This window comes from Erythranthe guttata, chromosome 2 (assembly GCF_056151865.1).
Source record: "Erythranthe guttata isolate IM_541 chromosome 2, IM_541, whole genome shotgun sequence".
Classification (NCBI taxonomy): domain Eukaryota; kingdom Viridiplantae; phylum Streptophyta; class Magnoliopsida; order Lamiales; family Phrymaceae; genus Erythranthe; species Erythranthe guttata.
In genome coordinates, this window is record NC_142534.1 from 3,499,336 (window position 1) to 3,525,853 (window position 26,518).

At 35.7% G+C, this 26,518-nt stretch overlaps 3 protein-coding genes across 9 annotated transcripts; 1 reads left to right on the top strand and 2 right to left on the bottom strand.

Moving 5' to 3' along the window:
- Positions 1-2,096: 2,096 nt before the first annotated feature.
- On the bottom strand, positions 2,097-7,394 carry LOC105970073 (phosphatidylinositol 4-phosphate 5-kinase 1-like). 6 transcript variants are annotated; one of them, XR_016034183.1, is made up of 11 exons: positions 7,180-7,392; positions 6,730-6,789; positions 6,492-6,536; positions 5,327-6,379; positions 5,066-5,233; positions 4,480-4,645; positions 4,028-4,138; positions 3,712-3,899; positions 3,026-3,375; positions 2,641-2,937; positions 2,097-2,541 (listed from the first exon to the last, which is right to left on the bottom strand). XR_016034183.1 is itself a non-coding variant. In XM_012994855.2 (11 exons), exons 3-11 carry the CDS (start codon positions 6,506-6,508, stop codon positions 2,262-2,264), a joined length of 2,307 nt encoding a protein of 768 aa, XP_012850309.2. In that variant the 5' UTR covers positions 6,509-6,536; positions 6,730-6,789; positions 7,180-7,394; the 3' UTR covers positions 2,097-2,261. The 6 variants fall into 6 exon arrangements, 5 of the variants coding, with proteins under 5 accessions (XP_012850309.2, XP_088681215.1, XP_088681220.1 ...); XM_012994855.2 differs by having other exon boundaries at positions 2,641-2,809; positions 3,221-3,375; positions 7,180-7,394; XM_088825089.1 differs by having other exon boundaries at positions 2,641-2,809; positions 3,221-3,375; positions 6,492-6,545; positions 7,180-7,394.
- Positions 7,395-17,993: 10,599 nt separating this feature from the next.
- On the top strand, positions 17,994-24,666 carry EMB3103 (Pentatricopeptide repeat (PPR) superfamily protein). 2 transcript variants are annotated; one of them, XM_088825108.1, is made up of 12 exons: positions 17,994-18,666; positions 18,980-19,064; positions 19,833-20,096; positions 20,295-20,597; positions 20,927-21,031; positions 21,677-21,776; positions 21,877-22,196; positions 23,132-23,308; positions 23,389-23,517; positions 23,589-23,811; positions 23,940-24,106; positions 24,307-24,666. In XM_088825108.1, the coding sequence occupies exons 1-10, from the start codon at positions 18,368-18,370 to the stop codon at positions 23,793-23,795; spliced, it is 1,989 nt and encodes a 662-aa protein (XP_088681234.1). In that variant the 5' UTR covers positions 17,994-18,367; the 3' UTR covers positions 23,796-23,811; positions 23,940-24,106; positions 24,307-24,666. The 2 variants fall into 2 exon arrangements, with proteins under 2 accessions (XP_088681234.1, XP_088681228.1); XM_088825102.1 differs by having other exon boundaries at positions 18,252-18,666; positions 24,302-24,666.
- Positions 24,590-26,173, bottom strand: KCS7 (3-ketoacyl-CoA synthase 7). Its single transcript, XM_012994848.2, has one exon. The coding sequence runs from the start codon at positions 26,077-26,079 to the stop codon at positions 24,727-24,729; it is 1,353 nt and encodes a 450-aa protein (XP_012850302.2). The 5' UTR covers positions 26,080-26,173; the 3' UTR covers positions 24,590-24,726.
- Between the last annotated feature and the right edge of the window lie 345 nt (positions 26,174-26,518).

The window sequence follows — 26,518 nt, forward strand, 5'->3', positions numbered from 1 at the left end:
TAAGTGACAGTTAATTTGAAACAGTTAATTAGGGTTTTATGTTTATAGGGTAAATTACGGATTACGGTCACCTCCTGAGGTAAGGTCATATTACGAAAAAACTATTTTGTTTGGTTAATTACAATCGTCTATCAAATATGAATCTTCTTACACGCCCACTCTTATAGTGTTAAATTACGGATTAGAGGACATTCTGTGAAATGTCCTCTAGTTTGTACTCATTATGTGCACAAATGCAGTTTCTTTTTTTTTTTCGAGAAAAAATGCAGTTTCTTATGCACCACAATTTGATATTTATAAGCCAAGAGACACATCTAGTAATTGTTTTGTTTCAAAATGTGGAGCTCGAATGGTGTAAAACGTGCATAAACTGGAGAATATTCCACATAATTTAGAAGATTCGACTAAATTTGAATGCAAGAAGATTATAGTTAAAGGATGGTTGCAATTCCCTGAAATGAATTATTTTTTTCTTGGTAGCCGTAATTTACTCTATATTTAAATAGAAGATATTAAAACTGTGGGACTAACATACAAACTCTCTTGTCCTAAGTGCCTGAAAATCTCGATTTCAACGACGAGTCTACAATTAACAAATCTTATACTCGAATTTTCAAATAATAAATTAATCTTTAAATTTCATCTTTTAATATAATAATTTTGGCCTAACGCTTCTATTTGTCACATTTATTTAGGCTTTTCTGAAATCTTAGCATCTTAAACATCATATACGTTACTTAGTCAAACATTAGCACGACTTCTTGATTTCTTCAAATATTTGACTTGCGTCTGTCTAAGCTCTTCAAATGAGCATTATTTTTTTTTTTTTTTTTTTTTTTTTTTTTTTTTTTTTTGAATATATGTTCAAACGGGCATAATTGATCGACACAAATGACAATATAAACGGACACACGCCCACATTTAAATAAGAAAAGAAAAGAAAATAAAATATATAATTTCGGTCACCTAGTTAATGAAATAATAGAGTGTGTGGTGTGTGAAGTACAAGAGTAAATTTACTCGGTGCACGTATATGTTTGCGGACTCAGTTTGTCGAACAAATAAAATGATAAAAACAATTTCAAATAACTGCTAGTCACATGAATATGTGATATCTCAATTTTTATGTTCTTCGTATGCATTTAATATGGGCCTCATTGTCCAAAAGCCCATATTGTATTAATAGTCGTATACAAAGCCCAAGAGCAGTTCAGGCTCAAGGTCGTCTCACCCATTCCAACTGCTAAAACCTACCAAATAGTTGCACATACGGTATGTATGTGGAAGTGGTGGATGTGACTACCTTTGGCACAATGTCATAAATATGGGCGGAAAGCCTGCACCGTGACGTGAACAAAAGAGGCCCACCAATCAACAACGAGCTCGCTTCGGATAGATAAGAGCAATCACGGAGCGACGACCCAGGTCTTAGTGAGAGGAAGCAGATCGTCTTCAGTAGGTAAAATGAGCTCGCAGCAAGTCACGTCACCATGCACGTGCATCGTAACTTGAGTAGAAAGGCGTTCTACACATTCCTATGGCAAGTATAAATACAAATGTGGAATACAAGGAAAAACAGGTTTCTTTTCTCCATACACTACATTAAATACACTATTCCGTTACCTCTACGAGAAAGAGATCGTGTTCCACTCTATCCGACTGACTTAACCGTTGGAATGCTAACACCGGAAAAACTCTCTTTTTTGCAGGTCTCCTAAGGCATCCTAGGGCAATTATACTCTCTCGATCGGGCTTTCCTTCGTCTTGAGCTTCTTTTTGTCCCCAAAGCCCATTCCATTTTATTATTATTGCTAGACCATTTAGGCTTCATCGAGATTTAAGATCCACAATAATAAATCCAACAAACTAATACGAATCTTCTACGTCACTTTACTTTCTTATCTATGCTCAACTTTTCAAATACATGTTCACTGCAGTTTCCATATGTAATCTCCAACACCACATCTCTCTCATAAACACATGTATAATATAAAAAATGATTCGAACGAAACGATAAAGACACATCCTTTTGTTTCTAATCAACCATTAGCATTACTAAGCTGAGAGATTAATTACTTAACCAAGAAAACATCAACTCAAGAATCGAACGAATCTCAAACACAGCTAACAATATGCAGACATAACATTGAAGTCCAGAAGTTACATATATATAGATAAGGTGCATATATAGATTACTTAACAATACAATTGCCAAAAAAATTACGCGTAGCGACAAGAAGGCAGGATGTGTGATAACTCTTTTAAGGTTGAATGGGAAACATTCTCTCTAGGAAAGTAACAAAACGTTTCGAATAAAAACTTGGCTCCACGGCAGAAATCGCAAGATGATCATACTTCAATGACTTACATGCATGCTCTATTTTCTTCTTCATATTGTATTCCTGTAATATATCGATTATGCCAAGGTAGAGAACAACATCGTACACCTCGAAGAGCTCAACTTCAGCCGAGTCTGTCTCGGCCTGCATTAGTTTGTGATTCGCCTGAGCTGGCATGTTCACTCCTAGTTGCACTCTTAACCTGAAATTGCAGGTCGTTTTCTTGATCATCGTAAAAGAATTACAAGTAGTGGTCAGAATATGGGTAATTTATCGAGGAATTTAGCACGGACGTGATTACCTTCCAGTACCAGGTAAAAGAAGATCGGCTTCTTTATTACCAATAGAGTAGGCTTTTAACGCATCTCCTCGTACGTGAGGGCCTGGAGCAGTACTGACAGAGGTGGGCTCGTGGGTTACTAAGAGCAAAGCCCTCGGAGGAATCAAGAGCTCTCCTTGTGAGATCACACCTTCAAGAATCAGAGTGAGTGATAATTAAGAAAATTGATACAAAATAATGAAACTTAAACCCGACACCACATTGCAAGACATTTTTCACCTAACAACACTCTGCATATGCATGCAGATAACCAGTCAACTGTACAACTGTATATACAAGTATAGTAACAGCTCATAGACGTGTTTTCATACAAATATATCATATGCGGTAGCTTAAATCGGGCCACGCGGTAGCTACCCTATCCGTGAAGCGATGAACAGAGATACATAAACACATAAAAATTTAATGATTAGTGTTGAAAAATGATATCGTCAGCTAAAATATACGAGTAGTTACTTCTTGTTCAAACTTCAAGCCTTAACATACACCACAGACTACACGGAGTCAAAACCAATAGTGCTATTTAAAAAGCGGTACTCACCGTCAACCATGTGGTTCGTATTCTCGGCCTGCTCTGCATCAGGAGGCTCTAAAAGCGATTTTAGATGTTCAGGAGCTCTAAAATGCAAACCCAGGAGAAGGCTATAATCTATGATTTGTTGAGATTCCAAAAACCCACAGTCTAGAGAGATTTGTCTGCAAAAAAAAAAGAAGTAGAATAAAAAGATGCAATCCTACTGTTTACACGGGATAAGCAGAAGATAAATCTTAACTAAACTCGAAGACGAAATATCCACAACTTTTCGCAGACTACATATACTACTTTTGGGAGACGAAGATCACTCTGTTTTATCAGCATTAAGAACACATATGTCGGTACAACAGAACCAACATGCCAAGCTTTTCAAATTAACTATCATAACCAATCATAAAATATCCCGTCAGATTTCTTGGTGACACGTGTAACTAGTTATCAAAGAAAATAGTAACTTGACTGAAAATAATTAGCCAAGAGAGAGAGAAGGAAGTTACTTAAAAAGTGAGTCGCGCAACAATCTATCCATATGAAACTCATAATTCAAATCAAGATCTTTCAGTGTAGTGCTCTCATCAATCTCGTCTTTATTTGTAAATCTCCCCTGAGACGAGCCCTTCAAATCATAACGACGATGTATACGTAATTCAGTGCAGAACATATTCCCCATGACTACAAAGCGGACCTGCACATTAAAATTATTACCATCCTAATGAAAAAATATCCAGACAAATCACAACTTTATAGTATATACAAGAAAAGATAAACTACTAGTAGGAAGAGAGTAGATTGCATTTAAGGATGGTAAACAACCTTTTTTCCATGTCTCAATTGTATCCTGTGTGCCCCAAAGAATTTAGTAATGAGGGTATTATCATATGCTTGTACATGATCATAATAGTGAGGCAGCATCTTCAATAACACCTATGCATCATTAAGAACAAGCACCATCACTTAATTTTCAAGGGGAATTCATTAAGCAAACTAATAGATTTATTATTGAAATGCATGAAAATAACGAATTCTATTAGTAAAATGGAACAGACTAACTGAGTAGATTTAATTGTATATAGCAATGATAAAATTCCATGCACTTTTCAGGATAGGTTTATAACAAGTTCTTGCGGAACGTGTGTGTGTGTGTGTGTGTGTGTGAGAGAGAGAGAGAGAGAGAGAGAGAGAGAGAGAGAGAGAGAGAGAGAGAGAGAGAGAGATAAACAATCAGAAGGAGATACATAGGATGAACTAATTCCATTTGTTTATACCTTCAGCTCAGATTTTTTCAACGTCTTAATCACAAATCTATCATCATGAGAAAGATAGAAAAGGCTTCCACTTTTTCCAGGTGACGAGAGCTCTCTTAGACCATCATCACCACAGATAGACATCATATAGTCTGCAGCATTTAGCTTGAACAACTCTCTCAGATTCCTGAAAATAAAATCCGGGCAGTGCAAAAGTCATTCCAAGCGTCTGACTTAAAAGTGAGAGATATAAATTCAGACATTCCATCAATTACCACTAAAGGTGCTGCCAGAACGCAGTTCACATAAAATAGCAGACAACAATCTGAGCGGGGATAAAACAACAACAAAGTCAAAATATGACCCGTACGCACAAAAGACAGATAAAAATGGCTGGGAGGAGAGCACATGAATATTAGATCTTACAAATTTTTCCATAACGAAAAAACTGAAAGACGACTCTTTATGGTCTAAAACGACAAAAAACTCACAAACTAACTTTTCTGGTTAGCAGGGTAAGAAATAGTTTAATATCCATCAAAGAGGATTAACAGAAATTTTCAACACAAGGCTCAAGAGATGAAATGATGTAATAGTCGATAAATACCTGAAGACCATGGGGCAGTAATCCTTCCAGTTGAAGTCGATAGAATTGTGTGGAGGAGTCAGTTGGGTACCCTTTCTTGGAAAAAACATTTTTATTCTAGCTTGCTCTCCAAAATCAGACGATCTGACTTCTCTCATAGGAACTGGTGTAATCTTTCCAACAGTATACCTGTCAACTTCATATAAGACTTAAGTAAGGTATTCCACTGCTAGAACATCAAATAGCAAAAGATTGATAGACGCAAGATCTTATTCTGCATACCTGATACCAAGTTGCAAGCTAAGCATCAGATAATGGCTTCTTTGTCCTCTATATATGTCCATGCATGATGTCCCTTTCACTTCTTTCGAGAATTTGAGCCGTTGCTTACTTTTGTGAGAGAGTTTAGTTATATTTCTAATCCTTTCTTTAATAAGGACTCCTTGCATATATTCTCTCTCATAGGCCAAAGTGCTATTATCTGCAAACTCGGTTCGGCCATCGACAGATACGACTTGTGTTTTCTCATCCGACGTAATTTCTCTCATAGAACCAGTGCGGCTAAGATCATCAGGTGATGTAGTTCCATGCGAAAATCGTGCGGAATCCCTCCTAAAGCTAGACGAAATCTTTTCAGAAAGGGTCCGGTTTACACTAGGTAAACCAGATTCCTCCGACTCGTTTGATAAATAACTGTGCAGCTGTCTCCTCCTCTTGACTTTGTGTCCTCCGAGATTAAGTTTGCTCAGATGCTTATTTCCAGCACGATAGAATGTTCCAGGTCCATCCTTCAGTCCTTTAGACCATGTTCCGAAATAGTAACTTCCATCACCAAATCTGTACAAGCCCGACCCGTGCCTCAACCCATTCGACCAAAATCCATCAAAAATATCTCCGTTTAACCATTTCATAATCCCTCTACCAGACATTCTTCCGTTTTTCCATGTTCCAATATACACATTGCCACTACTCCATGCATACCTACCACTGCCTTCATGCACTCCCTCTCTCCAACAACCGTCGTAAATGTCTGAATTTCGATACTGCTTCCTTCCAATGCCATGTTGAGAGTTCATCTTCCAAGAACCTCGGTAAAAGGACCCTTCAGAACCAGTAAAAGTTCCAAAACCATGAAGGTAACCCCCCGAAAAATCACCCTCGAATGTAGCTTGCGAAGGCCAATATATCTTCCCTTTTCCCGTCATTTTCCCTTCTATCCAGTCGCCCTCGTAAATTGTTCCGTCCAACCATGTGTATTTACCTTTTCCATGTGGAGTCATTCCCTTGACAGCACCAAGATATACATCTCCATTCAAAATAATTTTTTCACAACTCCTATAGATAAAAGTTACGAGTGCATTGTTATCTAGTCCACTATGAAAATAAAAACAAAATCCTTCATATTATTTGAAAAAACGACTACATAAAAAAGGTTTGCTGTTCGTACCTCTCCTCAAGTTCCATGACAAACGGCAATTCCTAGTTCATTTACCTGCAGAAACTTGAATGTGCAACAAAGACAAAATCAACGCAACTTCACTTATTTTCCCATATTTTCCTATCTATAGTGAGATACTGCATCAATAATGCATAAAATTTTCATGCGATATATCTAAGACTTGTTCAATTAAGTAATCGGCCAAATTTTATTTGATCGGATCAACTCATAAGAGATAAATTATTACCTGCCAAATTGCATTTCTCCCATGTTCACCGAAACCGACACCCAATACTCCACCTAATCCCTGATAGAGAAGTCAAACAACAATACTTCATGAAGCAACATTCATTAAATTACGACAAAATAATTACCGAATCCTTAACCCCACAAAAAGTACCAATTACCAAAAATGAAGAGTAAGGATCAAATGGTTTTTCAACATTGATACGCTCAATCAAACAAACAAACAAAAAAAAAAAACTACAATCTGTTCATATTAAAGCTATAATCCTGCCAAACAGCCCCTTGTACAAACTACGCACAGTATTCAGATACGAAGTTAAAACTTCTCAGAATCAAAAAAATCAAATTAACCAGCAAATTAATCACCAATTAACACTCGATTACTCCATCTCAAACGCTAATTATATGTATTAATTAATTACACGAATTAGGAATTGAAAAAAACGCTCACCGTAGTACAATCAAAATTCGATCTCCAGCAAACAGTTGCAAACTCCCAGAAGCGAAGAACTACTCTGTAGATTTGGTTTTGATTTTTTTTTTTTAATCCTTTTTTTCCCGAACAGGAAATTAATTAATTTAAGAAAATAAATAATCGAGTATTATTATTATTATTATTATTATTATTATTTTTTCCAGCCGTAACTAACGAGTGAAGAAAGGCTCAATAATTAGGATGAGGGCGGGATTTTATAGAATTCGGAGGGGGTGCAGACGTGGCAGACATGCAACTCGTGGGACCCACTACCTCGTGCCGTTATCACGTGGGCCCCAGTTGAGTAAAATGTTTTGCTTGGCTGGCTGTACCGACAGTAACGTGCGACGCGTTGTAGGGGATTAGTGTCTCTGTAGAGAAGTATCTACCACGTAAAGCATATGGTCATATGATATCGCCAGCAATTTCTTTAACTATTTAAATATTAAAAAAAGAAAGTAATTAAATCGGTGATTTTTTTTTTTTCTAATTATTGATTCCCACTATTCGAAATAATTCTCAATCATTCATTCATCCACCTAATAATTGGTCTAATATAAAGTAATAAGAATACATTAAATTATTTACAATGTTGATTCATAAATATATATTCATAAATGTTGAGTTATGAATATGTTTTTATTAATTTTCTATCTTGATTATAGGGAAAAGAATTATCATTTTTTTTAATTTTAAATTTATTTAGAATAATACTTTCTTTAAAATATAAAATTGTCCACCTAACCAATATATTTAATAATAGTTTCACACCCATGCATGACTCGAACGTAGTCTGAATAATTCATGACATGTCACATTTAATTAAGTTCATTTTAATTTCAATATTTAATTAACATGCAGCCATCCAGTAATTTAAATATTTATTTTTAATAATCGAATAATGAGTATGGTACGGAAATAAATGTCATATCATATATATATATATGATATGAAGATGAAGATAATGCGTTTGCTCTATCTCCGATGGGCAAACGCATGAAGATGAAGATAACGAATCTCAAACTTCGGAAGAAGTAGATAAGGTACGAGTTTCGGCAGCTGAAACTAACGTTCAAGCACTGGAATCAGCACCAAGTTCGAAGAAAAAAACTAAATCTCCTACTAAGACCAAACGAAGGCCGGGTCGACCGAGAAAAGAAATTCATATAGAAGCACCACCGAACCCCGTTGTTTCTTAATGTCTGTTCTTATCTGGAACATTAGAGGTGCGGGGAACCCGAAATCCCTTCTATATCTTTTAAAGATAATTACACAACGTAAACCACAAATAGTTGCTATTTTGGAGCCTAAACAACAAGTTAATAAAATTACAAAAATTGCACAACAGATTGGTTACAAGAATTATACTCATGGAAACCCTCTCAATCCTTATATATGGGTGTTTTGGAGAGACGAGGTGAATTGGCAGACGTTGGAGATTCATCCTCAATGCCTTACTGCGGAAGTGGTGATTCCAAATATTTTTTCTGGGAAGATGACCTTCGTATACGCTAAATGCAATCGGCAGGAACGATTACCTTTGTGGGATTACCTATCTCATCACAGTAGCACTTGTCATGAGCCTTGGGTGATTGGTGGAGACTTTAACGTTATCAAAACTCTAGATGAAAAGCAGGGAGGATCGAACGCACATATGCCGGGGATGCAAGATTTTAATGACTTTTTAGTTGATGCTCGCTTAACAGATGCAGGTTTCGTGGGTAATATCTTCACTTGGAGTAATAATCAACGGGGTCAAAATCGCATTTGGCAAAGATTAGATCGAATTTTGTTGAACGCAGAGGCTTTCACTGCCATTTCGGCCAGAGTGGATCATCTCCCGAGGCTGGAATCTGACCACTGCCCATTACTTCTCAATTTTGGCCAGCTGCAAACTAAGCCATCTCGTTTCTACTTTCAAAAAATGTGGACGGAGCACCACAATTACCAAGATTTTGTTGCCTCTTTTTGGCAACAGATTATTCCTGGCGGTCGTGCTAATTTTGAGAGTAAGTTGGCCAACCTTCGCAAGGCTCTTAGAAAGTGGAATTGGGAGGTTTTTGGGAAACTCGAGGATAATATTTCTTCCATGCAAAGTAATATAGCGGATATGGAAGCCCGTCTTTCCCATGCATGGGAAGATGATTTGTTCACAGAATGCCAAAAAACAAAAACGGACCTCGTTCAACAGTTAGAATGGGAGAATGCACTTTTGGCTACCAAAGCTCGAGTTAAATGGCTGGAGGAAGGAGATCGAAACACCAAATATTTCCACACTCGGATCAAAGAGAGAAAGAAAAGGAATCAGATTACCCTCAAGCTCGACGACGGTTCCTTCACGTCAGACTGTCAACTTATAGGGGCGAAAGCATTGGCCTATTTTGATGATCTTTTTCACGCTACTCCTTACCATCTTGATCAAGATCTGTTCTCACATGTAGAAGCTAAGGTTACTACAACAATGAATACTAAACTTTGTGAAATCCCAGACGAAGATGAAGTTTACAAGGCTATTAAAGATTTGTCACCGGATAGTGCTCCCGGGCAAGATGGTTTCACAGGTTACTTTTATGTTCGATGTTGGAGTATAATCAAGGAAGATTTTATGCTGCTAGTTAGTGGCTATTTTCAAGGGGACTATCTCTCGAAATGCATGTCCACTACTCTTCTCTTTCTTCTGCCGAAGGTTTCTAATCCGGAAAACCTTACTCAATTTCGGCCAATCAGCTTGGGAAACTTTGCTAGCAAGGTTATTTCCAGAATTATTGCTTCGCGATTAAACGCAGTCCTACCTCAGATAATTTCGGAAGAACAATCAGGGTTCTTGAAAGACAGGAGCATCCATGAATCGATTGCTATAGCGCAAGAATTGGTTTCGGATATCGACCGAAAAGTTGAAGGTGGAAATATTATATTTAAATTTGACATGTCTAAGGCCTACGATAGATTGGAATGGAGGTTTTTGCTTAAAGCCTTGCACGCCCTGGGATTTTCACACCCAGTGTGCGATCTACTATATAGATCATTTTCCAATATTTGGTATTCTATATTAATTAATGGGGAATCGTACGGTCATTTCAAATCTTCCAGAGGAGTTCGTCAAGGTGATCCCCTTTCTCCACTTTTATTTATCATCGCCCAAGAAATTCTCACTCTCAATATTAAACGATTGGAGGATCAAGAACGCAGTAAAAAGTATAAAGTCCGTCGAGGCTCGCTTCACATCTCCCATCTTTTTTATGCGGACGATATGCTTTTATTCACCAATGGCAGCAAAAAATCGGTCACGAGATTAAGGCACATGCTAAAAAAATACGAGGATTCGTCTGGTCAGCTGATTAATTTGGATAAGAGTGGATTTTACACATCTAAGAGGATCCGAGATACTAAAATTCATCTCCTTAAAGAATGGACTGGCTGCACCCATAATTCGTTGCCGTTGAAATATCTCGGGGTTCCAATATACAAAGGCCGTTGTCTCGTGAAACATTTTGATTATTTGATCCAACAGGTTCAACATCGGCTGGCAGGATGGCAATCGAAGTTACTATCGTTTGGTGGTAGAATTACATTGGTACGTTCGGTTCTTTTTAGCCTGCCCACCCACACTCTTTCATCAGCCGTGGTTCCCAAGCAAACCATAGTCAGAATGGAGAGGCTTTTTCGTAAATTTTTATGGGGTAAATATGAAGGATCTGGGATTAATTGGATCAATTGGACGACTATCTGTCAGCCGAAAGATGAAGGTGGCCTTGGTTTTCGCTCATTGCTAGACACTAAGAAGATTATGGCGGGTAAGTTGGCATGGCGGGTCCTCGAAGGTAAAACGCTTTGGGCTCGGTTCGCCAGAGCAAAATACGGGTATGACTTTCAAAGCCAAATTCCAGCTCATGCTTCTTTACTGTGGCGAGAATTATTCCCTCATCTACAACTCTTGGAGAATTATAGTAGATGGATCGTGGGAAAAGGGGATATCGATTTTTGGAGAGATCGTTGGATCGACAATGAAGGTCTTGATGAAACTCAATCTATCTCTTTCAGGGAGGCTAAGGAACAGCCGCAACAATTTACTCCTCAACTGCAGCCGGAACAACAAACGATCTTCGATCTTATTGAACTGGATGAGAGGGTTGAGGATAGATTAATCTTCACAAAATCGATTGCTGGGAATTTTAATGTGGCTGACTATTGGGAGTTGATCCGTTCCAAAGCTTCTCCGAATCCTTTGGCGAAAAAAATTTGGCATCCTAAAATTCCATATAACATAGGTGCATTTTTCTGGAAACTGTCATATGGAGCGATCCCGGTGGACTTGGCTCTTCGAAGGCGGGGCTGCATGACTCCATCCAAATGTCGGTGTTGTGCTGCTCCTAAGCAAGAAAGTCTTTCTCATTTATTCATTCAGTCGGATATTGCTCGTGGTGTTTGGAGTAATTACGCACGGATTTGGCAGAAACCTTATGTTTATGGATCTATGAAGCATCTAGTTCAAGTTTGGATGGTTGATGCTAGTATTAATACTCAAGACGGTTTTATGGAGCTTGGTACTCTCATGTTCGGTTGTTGGGAGATTTGGAAAAGTCGGTGCAGGGCAATCTTCGAGGATACTCCGATGAATACGACCACTATTACTCGAAGTATATTCTCACATCTTCGAGCTTTGAACGACGCTTTCTTGGGAAAACGCCCAATGAAACTGATGGGTCGCCTCATAATCCAACAATTAAATTTGGAGGTTAAGCCACCTCCATTGACTAGGGGCAGCTGGATAAAGTGGAACCCTCCGAATCCACTTCAAGTCAAGGTCAACGTGGACGGCTCAAGAAAAGGGGATGAATGTTCCGGTGGTGGGTTAATTCGGACTCATGATGGATCTTTTATTCGAGGTTTTTCTAATTTTTACGGTCAAGGTAATCACATTCTTGCAGAAGCGCAGACAATTCTCGATGGGTTGCGAATTTGTCATGAGATGGGTTTTACACAGGTTAAAGTGGAGTCAGATTCCAAATTAGTTATCGATATGATTTATCATAAAGCCATAGTTGCATGGGAGTTAATTTACGTCATCAGATGCATTAGAAGACTTCTCAAGGACGATTGGCACGTGATGCATATTTATCGAGAGGGTAATCGGGTGGCAGATGGGTTAGCTAAGTTGGCTCATGAGCACAAAGAGAGGAAGCTATTTAAAGTTGTAAACGAACTTCCTCGCTATATTAGACCTTTATTACTTCACGATAGGATTGGAATTCCTCAGTTTCGTAGATTTTCAAGAAGCAAATGAGGGCGCAAATTAAAAGCAAGGCAGGCTGGTGGAATTGGCAAGCAAATGCATTTTTACTAGCAACTTGGGTGGGGGTCATTCTTGCAATTCCAGCAAATATTGGGATAATGATGGTGAATAGGAAGAGCATTGTTCGTCAGGTGATAATGGAAGTTGGCAAAGAAGATATTTTGGATAATTACATTAGTGGCAACAAATGGGGGCAATTATGTTATTTTCGTTTTTTTAGCTTTATTAGGCAGCTTTATAGTTTATTTCATTTTAGCCCCATTTTAGGGCCTTTTTGTATTAGAAAGGTTAGGGTTGCCCCAGACTTTTTATTACCATTGTAGGGGTACTCTTTTACCTTGTGTAGGCCCACAAGGTTTTTAACGAGGCCCCAAGTCTTTCGATAATAATGGAATAATAAAGTTTTTTCGGCCAAAAAAAAAAAAAAAAAAAAAAAAAAAAAAAAAAAAAAAAAAAAAAAAAAAATATATATATTTATCAAATAATGGACGGCTGTGAATTAACGATGCCGCGAATATATTCTTAACATAAAACTACAAATGAATAACAACGTTAATTTTTTGCTCCATTTCTAACTTATTTATTTATTTTTTATTTTTTTGGTCAACCAATAAGAATTAGATCCTTACAAGATGAGCCAGTAGGAATTTTTTTTAGTTTATTTTATTTCCACTTGCCATTTGAAATATCTTGGTGGAAAATAGAATACATTTTCCTTTTAATATCAAATTACACTTTGTTCCAATTAAAACAATTCATCGAATTACACTATTCAATATTTAATTTAGGGTTCGTTGTCAAAATTTCGATTCTTTCAAAATAATTCAATAATGTGGCATCACAACGATAATACATAATCAAAGTGGTTTTCAATTTTCATTAATTCGACCTCTCACTAAACACTATGTAGTAGATATTCCAATACTATTTAAGTGCGACTTTAGGAATTTAAAAATTGAATTAGTTAACGTAATAAGTTAAACTTGAAACCTACATTTTCGTTAGGTCAGATACGAACCTCGTGCTCAAATTTGACTAAATTAAAAAAAAAAACATTATAAAATTGGTGCAAAAATATTAAATTATTCAACTCGATTTGTTTTTTGGCTTGGTTATAATTTGTTCGAAGTCAACATTCGACAAATCATTCAGCCAATTTCATTACATCAACAAATTAAAATTAATTCAAACAAACTTAAGCATTAAACTTAGGCCAAAAATCAATAAATTTAATTATAATTCTAATTCAATTAGCATATGAATTGGGATACGTAACTAAAACATGTAAAAGTTTGGTAAAATGGTGGTTGAATTGGTTTTGAGAAAAAAGGCAAAGAAAAAGACAATAGGACAAAGACACTCAAAGAATTTAATGAAAAAATATATATTAATTTAAAGTATATTTACTTTTTGTGACATAATTAATGTATACATATTTATAGTTGAGATGAGAATAATTTGAAATTGAAGATGGCACTGTGGAGTTATATTCCTCAAGCAAGTATTTAATTTCATCTGATTATTATTATTTGATATATTCTTTTTTTTTTAATGATTTTTAATGTAATCTTGGTTTATATGCATGCAGTATCTGGTTCCATCCTTTTCTTTGACGCTCATACCCAGATGAAAATGAACTATCATGTTCAAGTTGGTACTAAATACAATAAAATTAGAAATAAAAAAATAAAATAAAAAATAATAATAATAATAAAAAAAAAAAGACAAGACAATCAAATTCAAGGAAATAGATTTAGGCCCACAAAATAGATGGTCTCCTTATAAATATCTAAAAATTTGTAATAATTGAAGAGGGCTACTTGATAGTTGATCCATATATAAGGATTTTTGTGGATGGACTTGCAGATTGTGATTTCTCATTGATAGATTGTGTCGTGTAATTGATTTAATTGACTATTATGAATTACCATAAGATTATAATAATTAGTCCTACGACTCCGTTGGTTTTTATCCACCAATTGACTCATTACCGACCATATTTTTAGGTGGATAATCAATTTTTACTGACCCACTGAATCGGGTCAAAAATTTCAACCAACTCATCTATAATGGGTCGGGTGGTGGTTTCTAATAGTATCAGAAGTTGGTTGACCGATAATTATAGATCATCCAACTATATTATTAAAATTTTATTAAAAATATAAATAAAGGCCGTGTTTTCTTTAGTGGTTATTGAAATTATCAAAATAATTAGTATTTTAAATTTTAAAAGCAATCAATAAAGGAAAAATACCTAAATCTTCAACAGTTTCTTTATGCTCAAGCTTAAACAAAAAGTGCACATAACTCCACTAAATCTCTTGTACATGTTTGAAATTACTTTGAATTCCTAATTATATTTTTTCATTAAATTGTTATTCATTATTTTGAACTGATAAATGATTATCGCGCCGTGGCACTATGCAGAATGTGGATATTTTTACTCCAAAATTTTATTTTATTTAAATTAACTAGGTTGCGGGTATAAACCATCAACCGACCCATTCCGGAACTAAATATTCGGTTGCCAACCATCAACCGACCCACAAAGGTTAGGTCGGCAACAGTTTCCAAATTTGAGCAAAAATGGTTTGACGAATGGTTTGGTTTTTAGGCTAGTAACTGTTAAGTGTATATTTTTACACTTTATCGTATCTTTTTATTTGAGCTTTTGGTGTGTTTTAACGATAATTGGTGTTTAAAAAGTTGATTTATTGTATTTAGGTACAAATTGAAAAATTGGAAAAGTATGGGGTCAAAACTGCAATTTTGGCAAAAATATGGGTCAAAAGTGAAAATATCAAAATTCTGAAGATTTAAAGCTGAGACCCCGTCCCAGTTTTAGTTCAAATTGTGAGACCCCCGTCCGAGACTCCGAAGTTGCGCAGTAAAGGAATTTTAATTGCACAAGGAAACTGCCTTCTTCCCCAAGTTCTTCACCCTATATAAGATCAAGCCAAGCACACAATTAGGCATCTTTTTACGCAATTTCAAGAGCAACAAAGCAATAACGAAGACGAAGAATTCGAAGACTCCAAGCAAGGATTTATCGTCTATGATTTATTTTATTTGCGTTTTTGCTTTAATCATGCGTAGCTAAATTACTTGTTTCTAGGATTTTATTTGGAACCCTATGTGGGATTTATGAACCCAATTCTATGATTTTATGCAAATTTTAATTCCAGATTATTTCTTCTACTTGTTTTATTAAGTTCATGAAACTGGCCACTTTATGCGCTTTTATGTTATTGTTAATCGCATGAATCGGAAGATCGGGTTAATAATTAGAACTGTGGTAGAAGAGCTTTTGTGGTATTAACATAGGAATATAGTTAATCTCTTAGGTAGTCATTATTGAGATTTGTGCTTAATGCTGTGTTCTAGAATTAATTGCATAGGAATATAGTAATTGAATCTAGAGGATTAGAATCGTAATACACGCGGAAGCGGGTTATGATTATTTTAGCATCTCAGGTTAATAATCCGGGTTAATTGCTTGCATAATTGAAGGAATTGGGGGAGTAATAATCACACAGGGGGAAGAATAAAATCCTAGGCTTGCTTATCTTGATTAAATCTTCGTTTTAATTGCTTTCTTGTTTTTGTCTTTTTAATTGCTTTAGTTTAATTTAGTTTATTAATCTTTATTCGACTGTGTAGGGTGGGCTTGATAATAATTGGTAAAATTTAGCGTCTAGGATTAAGTAATTAAATATTCCCTGTGGGTTCGATATCCGGACTTAATTGTCCACTATATTACTTGTACGATACGTGCACTTGCGTGTAGGTTTTCGACCAACAGTAACCGACCGACCCAACCCAGTCCCAGCCTTAATAATAATTAATATGGGTAATTTGCTAACCATCTATGGGCACTATCTTAATCTATTAGGATTTTGCTCACATATTTACAAATTTGATTTGAGAGTGGAAAAGAATTAAAAATAATAATAATTTAAATAATTACGAAAATGACATTAGAGTTTTTTAGATTAACAATCAAGTCTATTCTCAATGGTAGTATTAATAGATCGTGGCATTCCACAAAACAAATTGTATTACATAATTTGTTTCTTTTTAAATGTTCGTTCTAACGATGTGTGTGTGTATATATATATATATATATATATATATATAAAAGAGAAAGAAACGCTGGGCAACCCTAAAAAACCCTAATGATATTTCTATAATTATTTATTTTTAATATTTTTTCTCTACTAATTTCTAACTATAATTTATTATTTTTTAACAATTATCAAAATTAAAACTAACTAGTAAGAATGCTACCTTATTGCTATTTATGTAATTATTTATTTTTAATATTTTTTCAGTACTAATTTTTTAACTATAATTTTCAACAATTATTGATTTCCTAATTTTCATCAATATATCTCAAATCTTAAGAGATAAAGCTAAAAATTCAATATAAATAATGCTACATTATTAAATTTTACTATATTAGTGTACTATATTTTCTTATTATGTATTAAATTGATTTTTTTTTCACTATTTAAGGGAAAATGCTAGTATATATAATATTCACAAATTTTCTTAGGTTACAATTTTAATGAAAACAACAAATTATTTTATCCGAATGTACATGACATTATTGATGATATGGGCCTAATTGCTTTAGAAGCCCACTTAATAAACTCGCACAAAAAAGAACATAAGCCTAGGCCCATGAAAAGACAGCGCATTCCCAGCTTCATACACATTTTTCATGTGAAATAGACGACAGCTGATATACGTGATTGCATTCGCAGTTGCGATAGAGGCGAAAAGCCTCCAGTAATGTAGATAGGAAGAACTCCCCCAAGAGATCCAAAGAAGGGCGAGCTCGACCACGAACTTTTCTCCCATATGCGAATACTCCTCTCATGAGCTAGTCCAGCCCGCAACGCTAAACGAAGGTTCGCCTCCTATAGGCAAACAACTCAAATAAGTCGTGTCACCCCCACATTGAAGTAGGGGAAAAAGAAGATGGTCTCACCGGCTCACCCATTGAGCATGTATAAATACAGTCTTTTTTTTTTTTTTTTGATATTATGTATAAATACAGTCTTGAGGTACAAGAAAGATCCATTACTATCAGCTTACTTTTCCCATTGCATATTGTTCCCTCCACTTAGATTTCGATTAACTTGATCGTCGGAGTGCTAAAGCGGGAGACTCCTCCCAGCACTCCCTTTTTGTAGGTCTCGGGGCTTCTCAACACTTCTAAGCTATTACCCTCCTCTATTTCTTATCTTGGCCATATATGCTACATCAACCGACATGTTAATGGAACGAGAAAGAGAAGAAAAGAAAATTCACAAATGGACAATTTTGTCATATAAAGACTTTCTCCCCCCAAAATTAGTAGTATTGAATAACTACTTAAACGTCACTTAAAAGAAAATAGAGACAAAAGTTATTCACTTATGTATAAATATAATAAATTAAATTAGAAGACCTTCCAATCCATTACATTTAATTAATGAAATAATGAATCAACATATTTGACAAATTGATGAAGTATTGGATTACATAATTGATTGAAAATTAGATACACATTTTTCGTCTGTTACCGCTATAAAGTTCGTTTAAAAAAATAAAATGAAATATACACAAAAAATAAGTTATTCAAGCTCGATACATATTCGACTCGATTAAAATTCGTTCGATGTTCGATAAAAATTTAAAATGAGTAGAACGACTATTCATTCGACTCGACTCAATTCGCTTATACTTCTGAGTCATAACTTATTATATTTCTAAATATATACAAAATTCCATTATCCCAAAATTATATTCTCAAAATTCCAGTTACCACTTCGCCATACTCATTTCTCTCCGTTTAAGACTTTCTTAGGTTATTATTCAGCTCTAATGGAGGTTTCCTTTGTGCTGGGAAACGGATTCCAACCCGTATCTTGTTTATCCACAACCCGACCCGCCAAAAATTCCAAACACATCCCCGCAACCACATTTGCATCGCCGCCGCCGCCGCCGCAAAGAGTCGCGACTCGTGCACCTCCGAACGGCACAGAAAAGCACAGTGGAGCACCGAGAAACCCGACGAATGCCACCAGAAACCTTCCGAAGAATCTATCCGCCTCACGTAAAGCGAGAGAATCAGCAATTACTGATATTCAGGATTCTACCGAATTGGCATCTGCTCTTTCGAGGTTTCGTTCTCTAGGGTTTTCCTTATTGAAATTCACTCCAATGTATAGTTATGAATTACTGAATTTGTGAAGATGCACATTGATTTGCTGTAGTATTGAGCAATGTAGGTTTTTGAATAGATTCATACTTGTGACGTCATATGTTGTTTGGTTCAGATATTGCATGGAATTTGAATTTTACTTCCCCCTTTTGGCTTGACAGATATAATAGGGTTATTTTGTAAATAAGAATTAAATTAACCTCTTTATGGATATTGAGCAATACATTGGACTAAAAGGAATGGGAAACGATAACTTTGTTTTCTGCTTGCAGATCAGGAGAAGTTTTGAAGGCGCAAGATCTGAATATCGTGTTGCGTCATTTCGGGAAGCTATACCGATGGAAGGATCTTTCTCAGGTTTCAAACGATTATCAACTTCTGTTATTTCTTTCCGTTATTTTTTCTTTTGACATGGTGTTTGTTGCCTATTCTAGTTCTCTTGTTATTGTGTGTGACGCATTGGGGTTTTATAAAGTGTAAGTTGCAATCTGTGTTTTCATCACTGTATGTTGCTAAGATATTTGCCCGTCTTTCTTCCTTAGTGGTTTTGTGTTGTGGCAAATTTTGAGATTGAAGTAAATTAGACCTTTGAGTACTTATGTATACCTTATGCAAATTACACAAAATTGATGATTATAATTCAGTTCAGAAGTAATTGTGTGGAGTGTTGTTCACTTAGTTTGGACAATATCAGTCTTTTGGTTAAGTTCAAACAGTCAACAGAAGCACAAGCTATTTTTAGGTAATTATTCGTATATGTTGTAGAACAGTTACAGCACATATCAGGCGTGTTTTAGCTTCCATTTAAATCTTTGAAGATCTTCTCACTATCTCCCTTAGAATTATAACCAGACTCATCGTAGTTGAACACCTTAGTATTCAACTTTCGAATGACCAAAGATTGGCTAATCTCTATAGAGAAAATGGATCGAGTTTGTTAACGGTTTTTAGTTCTAGGTATGGTTTAGCATTTTCACCTGATAGAGCAGCGGTGATCATGCAAAGTTATGTTGAAGCAAACTTTTATCCTCTTCATATCAATGCTTACTATTCAGTTTTTTTTTTTTAAAACCACAAATCACTTCCTTTTTATTTTGGTAATATTTTTAGATAATATATTTGCAGCTTTTTAATTGGATGCGGCAGCATGGGAAGACTAATATTGCTTCCTACAGCAGTTATATAAAGTTTGTTGGGAGGGATTCTAATGCTACAAAGGCTGTAGAGATATACAACAGCATCAAAGACGACTCCACAAAGACCAACGTCTCTGTTTGTAATTCCACTTTATATTGTCTAATCAAGAGTGGCAAGTTTGAAAGCGGCCTTAAGCTATTTAATCAAATGAAGCAAGCTGGTTTAGTACCTGATATTGTGACTTACAGTACGGTATGCTACTCCAATCTCGATTTTCTGAACAAAATATTTTGGCAATTTCGGCGGAACCACAGTTTGGTTTTTTTTTGGGGGGGTTTTTTATTTGTTCGTCTACAAAAATACATATATAGAGATGTTTGCAACACACCGACACACACATACACCTAGTTATTGTATATGGCCTTATAATTGTGATCTTCTGTATCTTAGCTACTTTCAGGGTGCACCAAAGTTAAGGGTGGTTACATCAAGGCAATGGAACTGGTTCAGGAAATTAAGTGTAGGAGGTTGCAAATGGATGCTGTAATATACGGAACACTTATATCAGTTTGTGCTTCAAACAATCAACGTGAAGAAGCAGAGAAATACTTCAATGAGATGAAGAGTGAAGGTCATTCTCCCAATGTCTTCCACTACAGCTCTTTGCTAAATGCGTATGCAATTGATGGGAGCTACAAAAAGGCCGATGCATTGATCGAAGAAATGAGATCTGCTGGTATAGAATTAAATAAGGTGTTTTTCCACTTCTATTATATGGAACTACTCAATGCTAATACTAAGTCACTAATATAGCATGATTGTTTAGTACATTTCTATATTATACGTCTTTTTTTATTAGATATGCATACTTCAATGGATATAAAAACTGCAAAATGTATGTGCTAATTATAGTTATAATTAGCTGGCACCTTTTCCTTTCTTTTAATCTGTACTTAAGAGTGGCAATGCATCTATTTATAAATATCCGGCGCACATCAGTTCAAATTGTGGAATTAATATCTAATTATAATTATTGTAGCATTTAGTCACCAAGTTTGTTGTGCATATAATTCTTTTTGCAGATTATTCTAACAACTCAGCTGAAAGTATATGTAAAAGGCGGCTTGTTTGATAAATCAAGAGAACTACTGGATCAACTGCAAGCTCTAGGCTATGCTGAAGATGAGGTAACCTTGCATCTACATATATGTTTCTGCTAAAACTTAAAATGATTACATATAGACCAATATATCCACATACACAATGCGAGTTTATTAGTGTGTCTGGCCTTAATTTTTTTTTTTTTAATTTTACTTGTCCTCTTGTATTATTAATTTGGTAACTAGTACAAGTTTGCTTCCGTTTGACATGGTCGGAATGATGAAGATGTTAATTAACTAAAATAAAACTTAAATATTAATGTTAATGCTGGTATTATTACGAAAAGTTATCAAAGGGTGTACTTGAACTCGTGTTTTTACCAATTCCTTGGAAGCTGCACTCATTTTGGTAGTTATTATATTTGACAAAAAAATATCAATTCTTCATAACTTAATATTATTTGTTTACTGTGCCATGTCTGAATTGATTGCCCAGTTAGAGTCCACCACGCGAACACCTTTTTGACGAAATATCAAACATTTTAGCTATTTATGCCAATATTTTTATCATATTACACATAGTAATAGTTGCCACATTTTGAAGTTTTTATGGTATCAAAAGTATGTGAAAATCAATACTATAGTCTTGCCAAAGAATCAGTACTGAAAATCAAGTGAAGTGTTGGAATATGAATCAAATGGGTGCGCGTACCTAATCCCTAATTCCTGCAGATGCCGTACTGTTTACTGATGGATGGCCTTGCTAAATCTGGGAAAGTTCCAGAAGCCAAATCACTTTTCGACGAAATGAGGCAAAAAGAAGTGAAAAATGGTATGCATTTCTTTACTTATCTTGTAGGTTTTGATAATTTGATCCTACTTAATAGTTTACTTATCATACTAATTACATTCTTTGCTTAAAACATGTGTAGACGGTTTCTCCTACAGTATTATGATTTCAGCCCTCTGCCGCAGCGGGCTCATCGAAGAAGCAAAGCAGTTGGCTTGTGAATTTGAGACCAAGTACGACAAGTATGATGTGGTTATCTTGAACTCGATGCTCTGTGCGTATTGTAGATCGGGAGAAATGGAGAATGTGATGAAGACGATGAAGAAAATGGATGAGTCAGTGATTAGTCCTGATTGGAACACCTTTCACATTTTAATAAAGTATTTCTGCAAGGAGAAGTTGTATTTGCTCGCCTATCGTACGATGGTGGACATGCACAAGAAAGGTCACCAGCTTGAGGAGGTAAAATAAATTGGATGCTTCATTGCTCAGCCTCGCTCGATCTTCTTATTATTGCCTTTTCGTATATTTGCTGTAGGGCCGGAAATATCACTTTCGGAAAAACTCCATTTTTTTCGGAAGTGAAACTAATTCCAATTCCTTTAAAAAAAAAAAACCGGAAAAATCAGAAATCACAATTTTGAGAATTGAAAATGAAAAACCTTGTTCCAAAATAATAAATTTTCGCAGCAGAATCGGCAGAATTTGAAGTTTTCAATTTTTAGTCACCCATAATATAACACACATAAAAATAATGATATTATAAGTGCAGTTTTTTTCTAAAAAAAAATCAGAATTTTCGGATATTAAAATCAGGATTGGAAATCGGAATCTAATGTTTCTTCTAATTTGGTTCCAAAAAATAAATATGGAAAATTTGGAAATCGGAACTTTCAGAATTTGGAATGAAGAATATTATTCCAAAATCGAAAATATTCAGATTGGAATCGGCAGAATTCGAAAATTCCTTTCCAATTTCTTCTGCCCCTAATTTGTTGTATTTTTTGCTTAAGATTTATTTAACGTGATTAGCTGATGAGGATGCTTCTTCCGTTTATATTACTGTTATTAGATTTTTGCTTCCTGGTGGAGTAATAAGAAAATCAACGGTCCATTTCTATTAGTAGGCGATTGTCATTTCCTATTTGCACCTGCAAAATTGGTATAATTGTATTTATCTGTTTAGTATCAACCAACCAAGACTAGTTTTTTTTTTTTTAATTATATATATATATATATATATATATATATATATATATATATATATATATATTGTGAAAATTACATGCATACATCCTTGCAATGCGTGGAACTATATGAATTTTTGATTCATGTATTCTGTTTGCTCGAGTGAAATAATTAATGGTCGAAGTTTCTAATAGGCTTTCCTTGTACAGGATCTCTGTGTTTTTTTGATCCATCATCTCGGTAAAACCGGTGCCCATGCAGAAGCATTTTCAGTGTACAGTATGTTGAAGTATAGCAAGAGAACAATAAACAAGACCCTTCACGAGAAGATTTTACATACTTTACTCGCGGGTGGGCTTTTTAAAGACGCATATGTTCTGGTGAAGGTATGATTCTGTCACGACAATTCTTCAATAGCTTATTGATTCCTGTTGTATATATTGATAAATTTATTGACATTCTTCAGGACAATGCGAAATATATATCTGAGTCTGCAATTAGGAAGTTTACAACTACCTTTATGAGAAAAGGCAATATAAACTTGATAAACGATGTGATCAAGTCTATCCACAGCTCTAGTTACAAGATTGATCAGGTAATCATTTAATTACTGAGCCCGTATAGTACTTTATTTCTTTTGATTCTGATTTTTGCATTCTATTTCAGGACATATTTCACATGGCGATTTCTCGTTACATTGAGCAACCCGAAAAGAAGGAACTGCTTCTTCATTTGCTACAATGGATGCGTGGTCAAGGCTATCCTGTTGACTCATCGACGAGGAATTTGATTCTCGAGAATGCCGAGTTGTTTGGACGCAATTCTATTACAGAAATATTGTCTAAGCATTATGCAGCGTCGAAGAGATTTTGAGAGTTTGGAGTTTCAGGTATGCACAAAGGCTATTCTCAATCCAAACCTTCAATCTGTGGACTTCGTTTTTTTTTTCGTTATCAAATAATCTTAACGTGTTATATCTTGTTCATACTGCCTTTTTTTGGTTGAACTGTGCAACAGATATATTCACAGTTTAATTCTGCCTACAAGTGATACAATATTCCTCTTGAAACGAATCCTCGATGAATTTGCTTGTGGTTGGGAATGTGGCCTTATCAAAGTCTCCCTTGTGAGCACAAGAGCTTTGGTCTCTGATTTAAGTTATTTTCACGCTAATTCTGCGCAAGGTACAACTTTCTTATACAAGTTGATATTTCAGAAATATCAACTTTCTTATACAAGTTGATTTTCCCTCGTGATCTATCTTTTTTTTTTTAATAAGTGACTGATCTATCTCGAGGATATGAAAAAAACTTGCTATTGTTTCTAAATAATCGAACTTCTTAATTATTTTTCAACTGCTTACTCTGCATTGCCTCCAGTTTAGGTACTGTAACAACTACGATAAAAAGTCGTCGCCAAGTTGAATTCTAGAGATGAACAGTTATCAGATCAATGATTTTGCATGGGAGAACAGGTTTTTCCCGACCTACAAACATATGCTGAAGATACAATTCAATATTGGTATTTAAGAACAAACTATATGTCACTTCTCTTCATTTTATAGGTTCTTGTAAAATATAGAAATATGTAAAAACTTCTCTATTTGTATATATTTGATTCAGCTATTACGAAGTGTTTCAGTTTCAGTAACGCAGACTCGGAAGGCAAAAATTAAAAGAGACCCGTTGATTTATCTCATCACCATTTGTTTTGTGATCATGTAAAGAAAGGAATTATCTTTCAATGGTTTTTTTACTTTTCTGTCAAAGATGTAAAATGACAGGTGAGATCCAACGGTCCACATTCAGTGATCAGCAACATCAGGTATCTCAACAGGGTAACTGTCTATACAATCTGACCAAGCATTTCTCACATCTGTATCAATTTCCGAAACACACTCCCAAACGGCACTGTTACATTTAAATCCACTCCCAAATCCAATCTGCCAGACCCTATCCCCGTTTTTCACCCTCCCCTTTGCCTCGAGATACGCCAGCTCATACCAAACAGAAGAAGACGAAGTGTTCCCAAATCTATGCAGAGTCATTCTAGAAGCTTCTCCATCCTCCCTGCTCAGCTTCAGTCGCCCCTCCACTGCATCAATCACCGCCCTGCCGCCAGCATGTATGCAGAAATGCTCAAACGCCTTCTTGAAATCAGGTATGTAAATCTCTCCTCCTCTCTCCCTATTCAAGAACTTGCACTGAACAACCGACTTTAAATATAATAACATCTCAGAAATCGGCAAAACCCTCGGCCCTAATTCTGTTATATTCAATTTCAGGGCATTGGCCGCCACATGCAGAAGTGACCTCGATAGAGAAACTCCCACTTCTCCAGTATCATCACTCTGCTGATAAACGGACTGGTAGGCCCTATCATTCGAACCCATATGTGTTCTGAAAAGATATCTGAGTTTGTACTTAGCCCTCGATTGATCTTGCTTCTTGTTGGATAACAAAACCGCAACACCCCCCATTCGAAACAGAGCGTTGGCCAAAAGCATCGACTTGATATTACCATTATACCCACTGGGGGTCACGGCCTCCATGCTCAAAACAAGAGCGAGCGAGTTTTTCGACACTTTTAACAAATCTTTAGCCAATCCAACGGCTACAAGGCCAGCCCCACACCCCATTCCAGAAAGGCTGAAGCTTTTCACGTTGCTTCGAAAACCAAACTTGTTTATAACAGTGGATGAAATCGAGGGTGTGGGGCAGAAGATGCTGCAGTTTGTTATGAGTATGTCAATGCTTTTGGGGTTGACTTTGTGTTTGTCGAGGATTTGGTCAACGGCGGTGAAGAGTACGGTTTCGGTTTCTTGGCGGGAGAAGGGGAGGGAGTTATCGAGCGGGATGCGGTGCAGGGAGAGTGGGAATGCGGACTCGTTTCCGATTCCCGATTTTTCTGCCATTTTGACCTGGAAGTCAATTGTGTCCCTCGGTTGGATGCTGTAGATTTCGAGGTGTTCGGCGAAGTTAGCCATGGAGACACGGAGGTGGGAAGGGGGGCGGTAGCAGATGAAGTCGATTAGGTAAACGGGGCGGGGTTTGGTGGAGAGGATGTAGATTAGTACGAGGAAGGTGATGGTGGCTGCTATTATGAGTGGAGGGTAAGTGAAGGTGGGGATTATTGAGTTTTCTGAAATGACTGACATTTTTTTTTTTTGATAATTTTTTTTTTTGAAAAGGGAGGTTGATTAGCAAATTTGCATAAGCAGGATCGTGTTATTTAATTTGTGTGTGATGGTCATGGATGTTGCATGTTGGGCTTTATTAGTGGCGTGCATTCTGGGTTCGTGTGCTGCTTCAAATTGGCGTCAAGCTACAAAAATGCTTGATGAACCTACTTCTATTTTCAACTACTTTTTTTTTCTTTTTTTTTTGAAAGAAATGAATTTAAATCATGCTACAAATATAACAAATTCAAGTTTTAAATTTTATTATCCAAACAAACTAGACTAATTTGTTATTGTTATATGAATTTCTTTTACATTTGGAAAAGTATTTTTCATTCCAATTTTCGATCGGATTTTAGATCCACATGTCTCGATTGTTTTTTGAAATATATAATTTGATTTAATAATAATATAATTT

What these genes read in the sequence shown, in the direction of transcription:
- LOC105970073 (XM_012994855.2), bottom strand. An exon ending in AATTGAGACATGGAAAAAAG is followed by an intron (nt 3,900 to 4,027) that starts GTTGTTTACCAT and finishes TTTAATGTGCAG; the next exon opens with GTCCGCTTTGTAGTCATGGG. An exon ending in CTTTTACCTGGTACTGGAAG is followed by an intron (nt 2,542 to 2,640) that starts GTAATCACGTCC and finishes CTGCAATTTCAG; the next exon opens with GTTAAGAGTGCAACTAGGAG.
- EMB3103 (XM_088825108.1), top strand. Translation starts at nt 18,368, where the DNA reads ATGGAGGTTTCCTTTGTGCTGGGAAACGGATTCCAACCCGTATCTTGT. An exon ending in GCAAAAAGAAGTGAAAAATG is followed by an intron (nt 21,777 to 21,876) that starts GTATGCATTTCT and finishes AAACATGTGTAG; the next exon opens with ACGGTTTCTCCTACAGTATT. An exon ending in CTAGTTACAAGATTGATCAG is followed by an intron (nt 23,518 to 23,588) that starts GTAATCATTTAA and finishes ATTCTATTTCAG; the next exon opens with GACATATTTCACATGGCGAT.
- KCS7 (XM_012994848.2), bottom strand. Translation starts at nt 26,079, where the DNA reads ATGTCAGTCATTTCAGAAAACTCAATAATCCCCACCTTCACTTACCCT.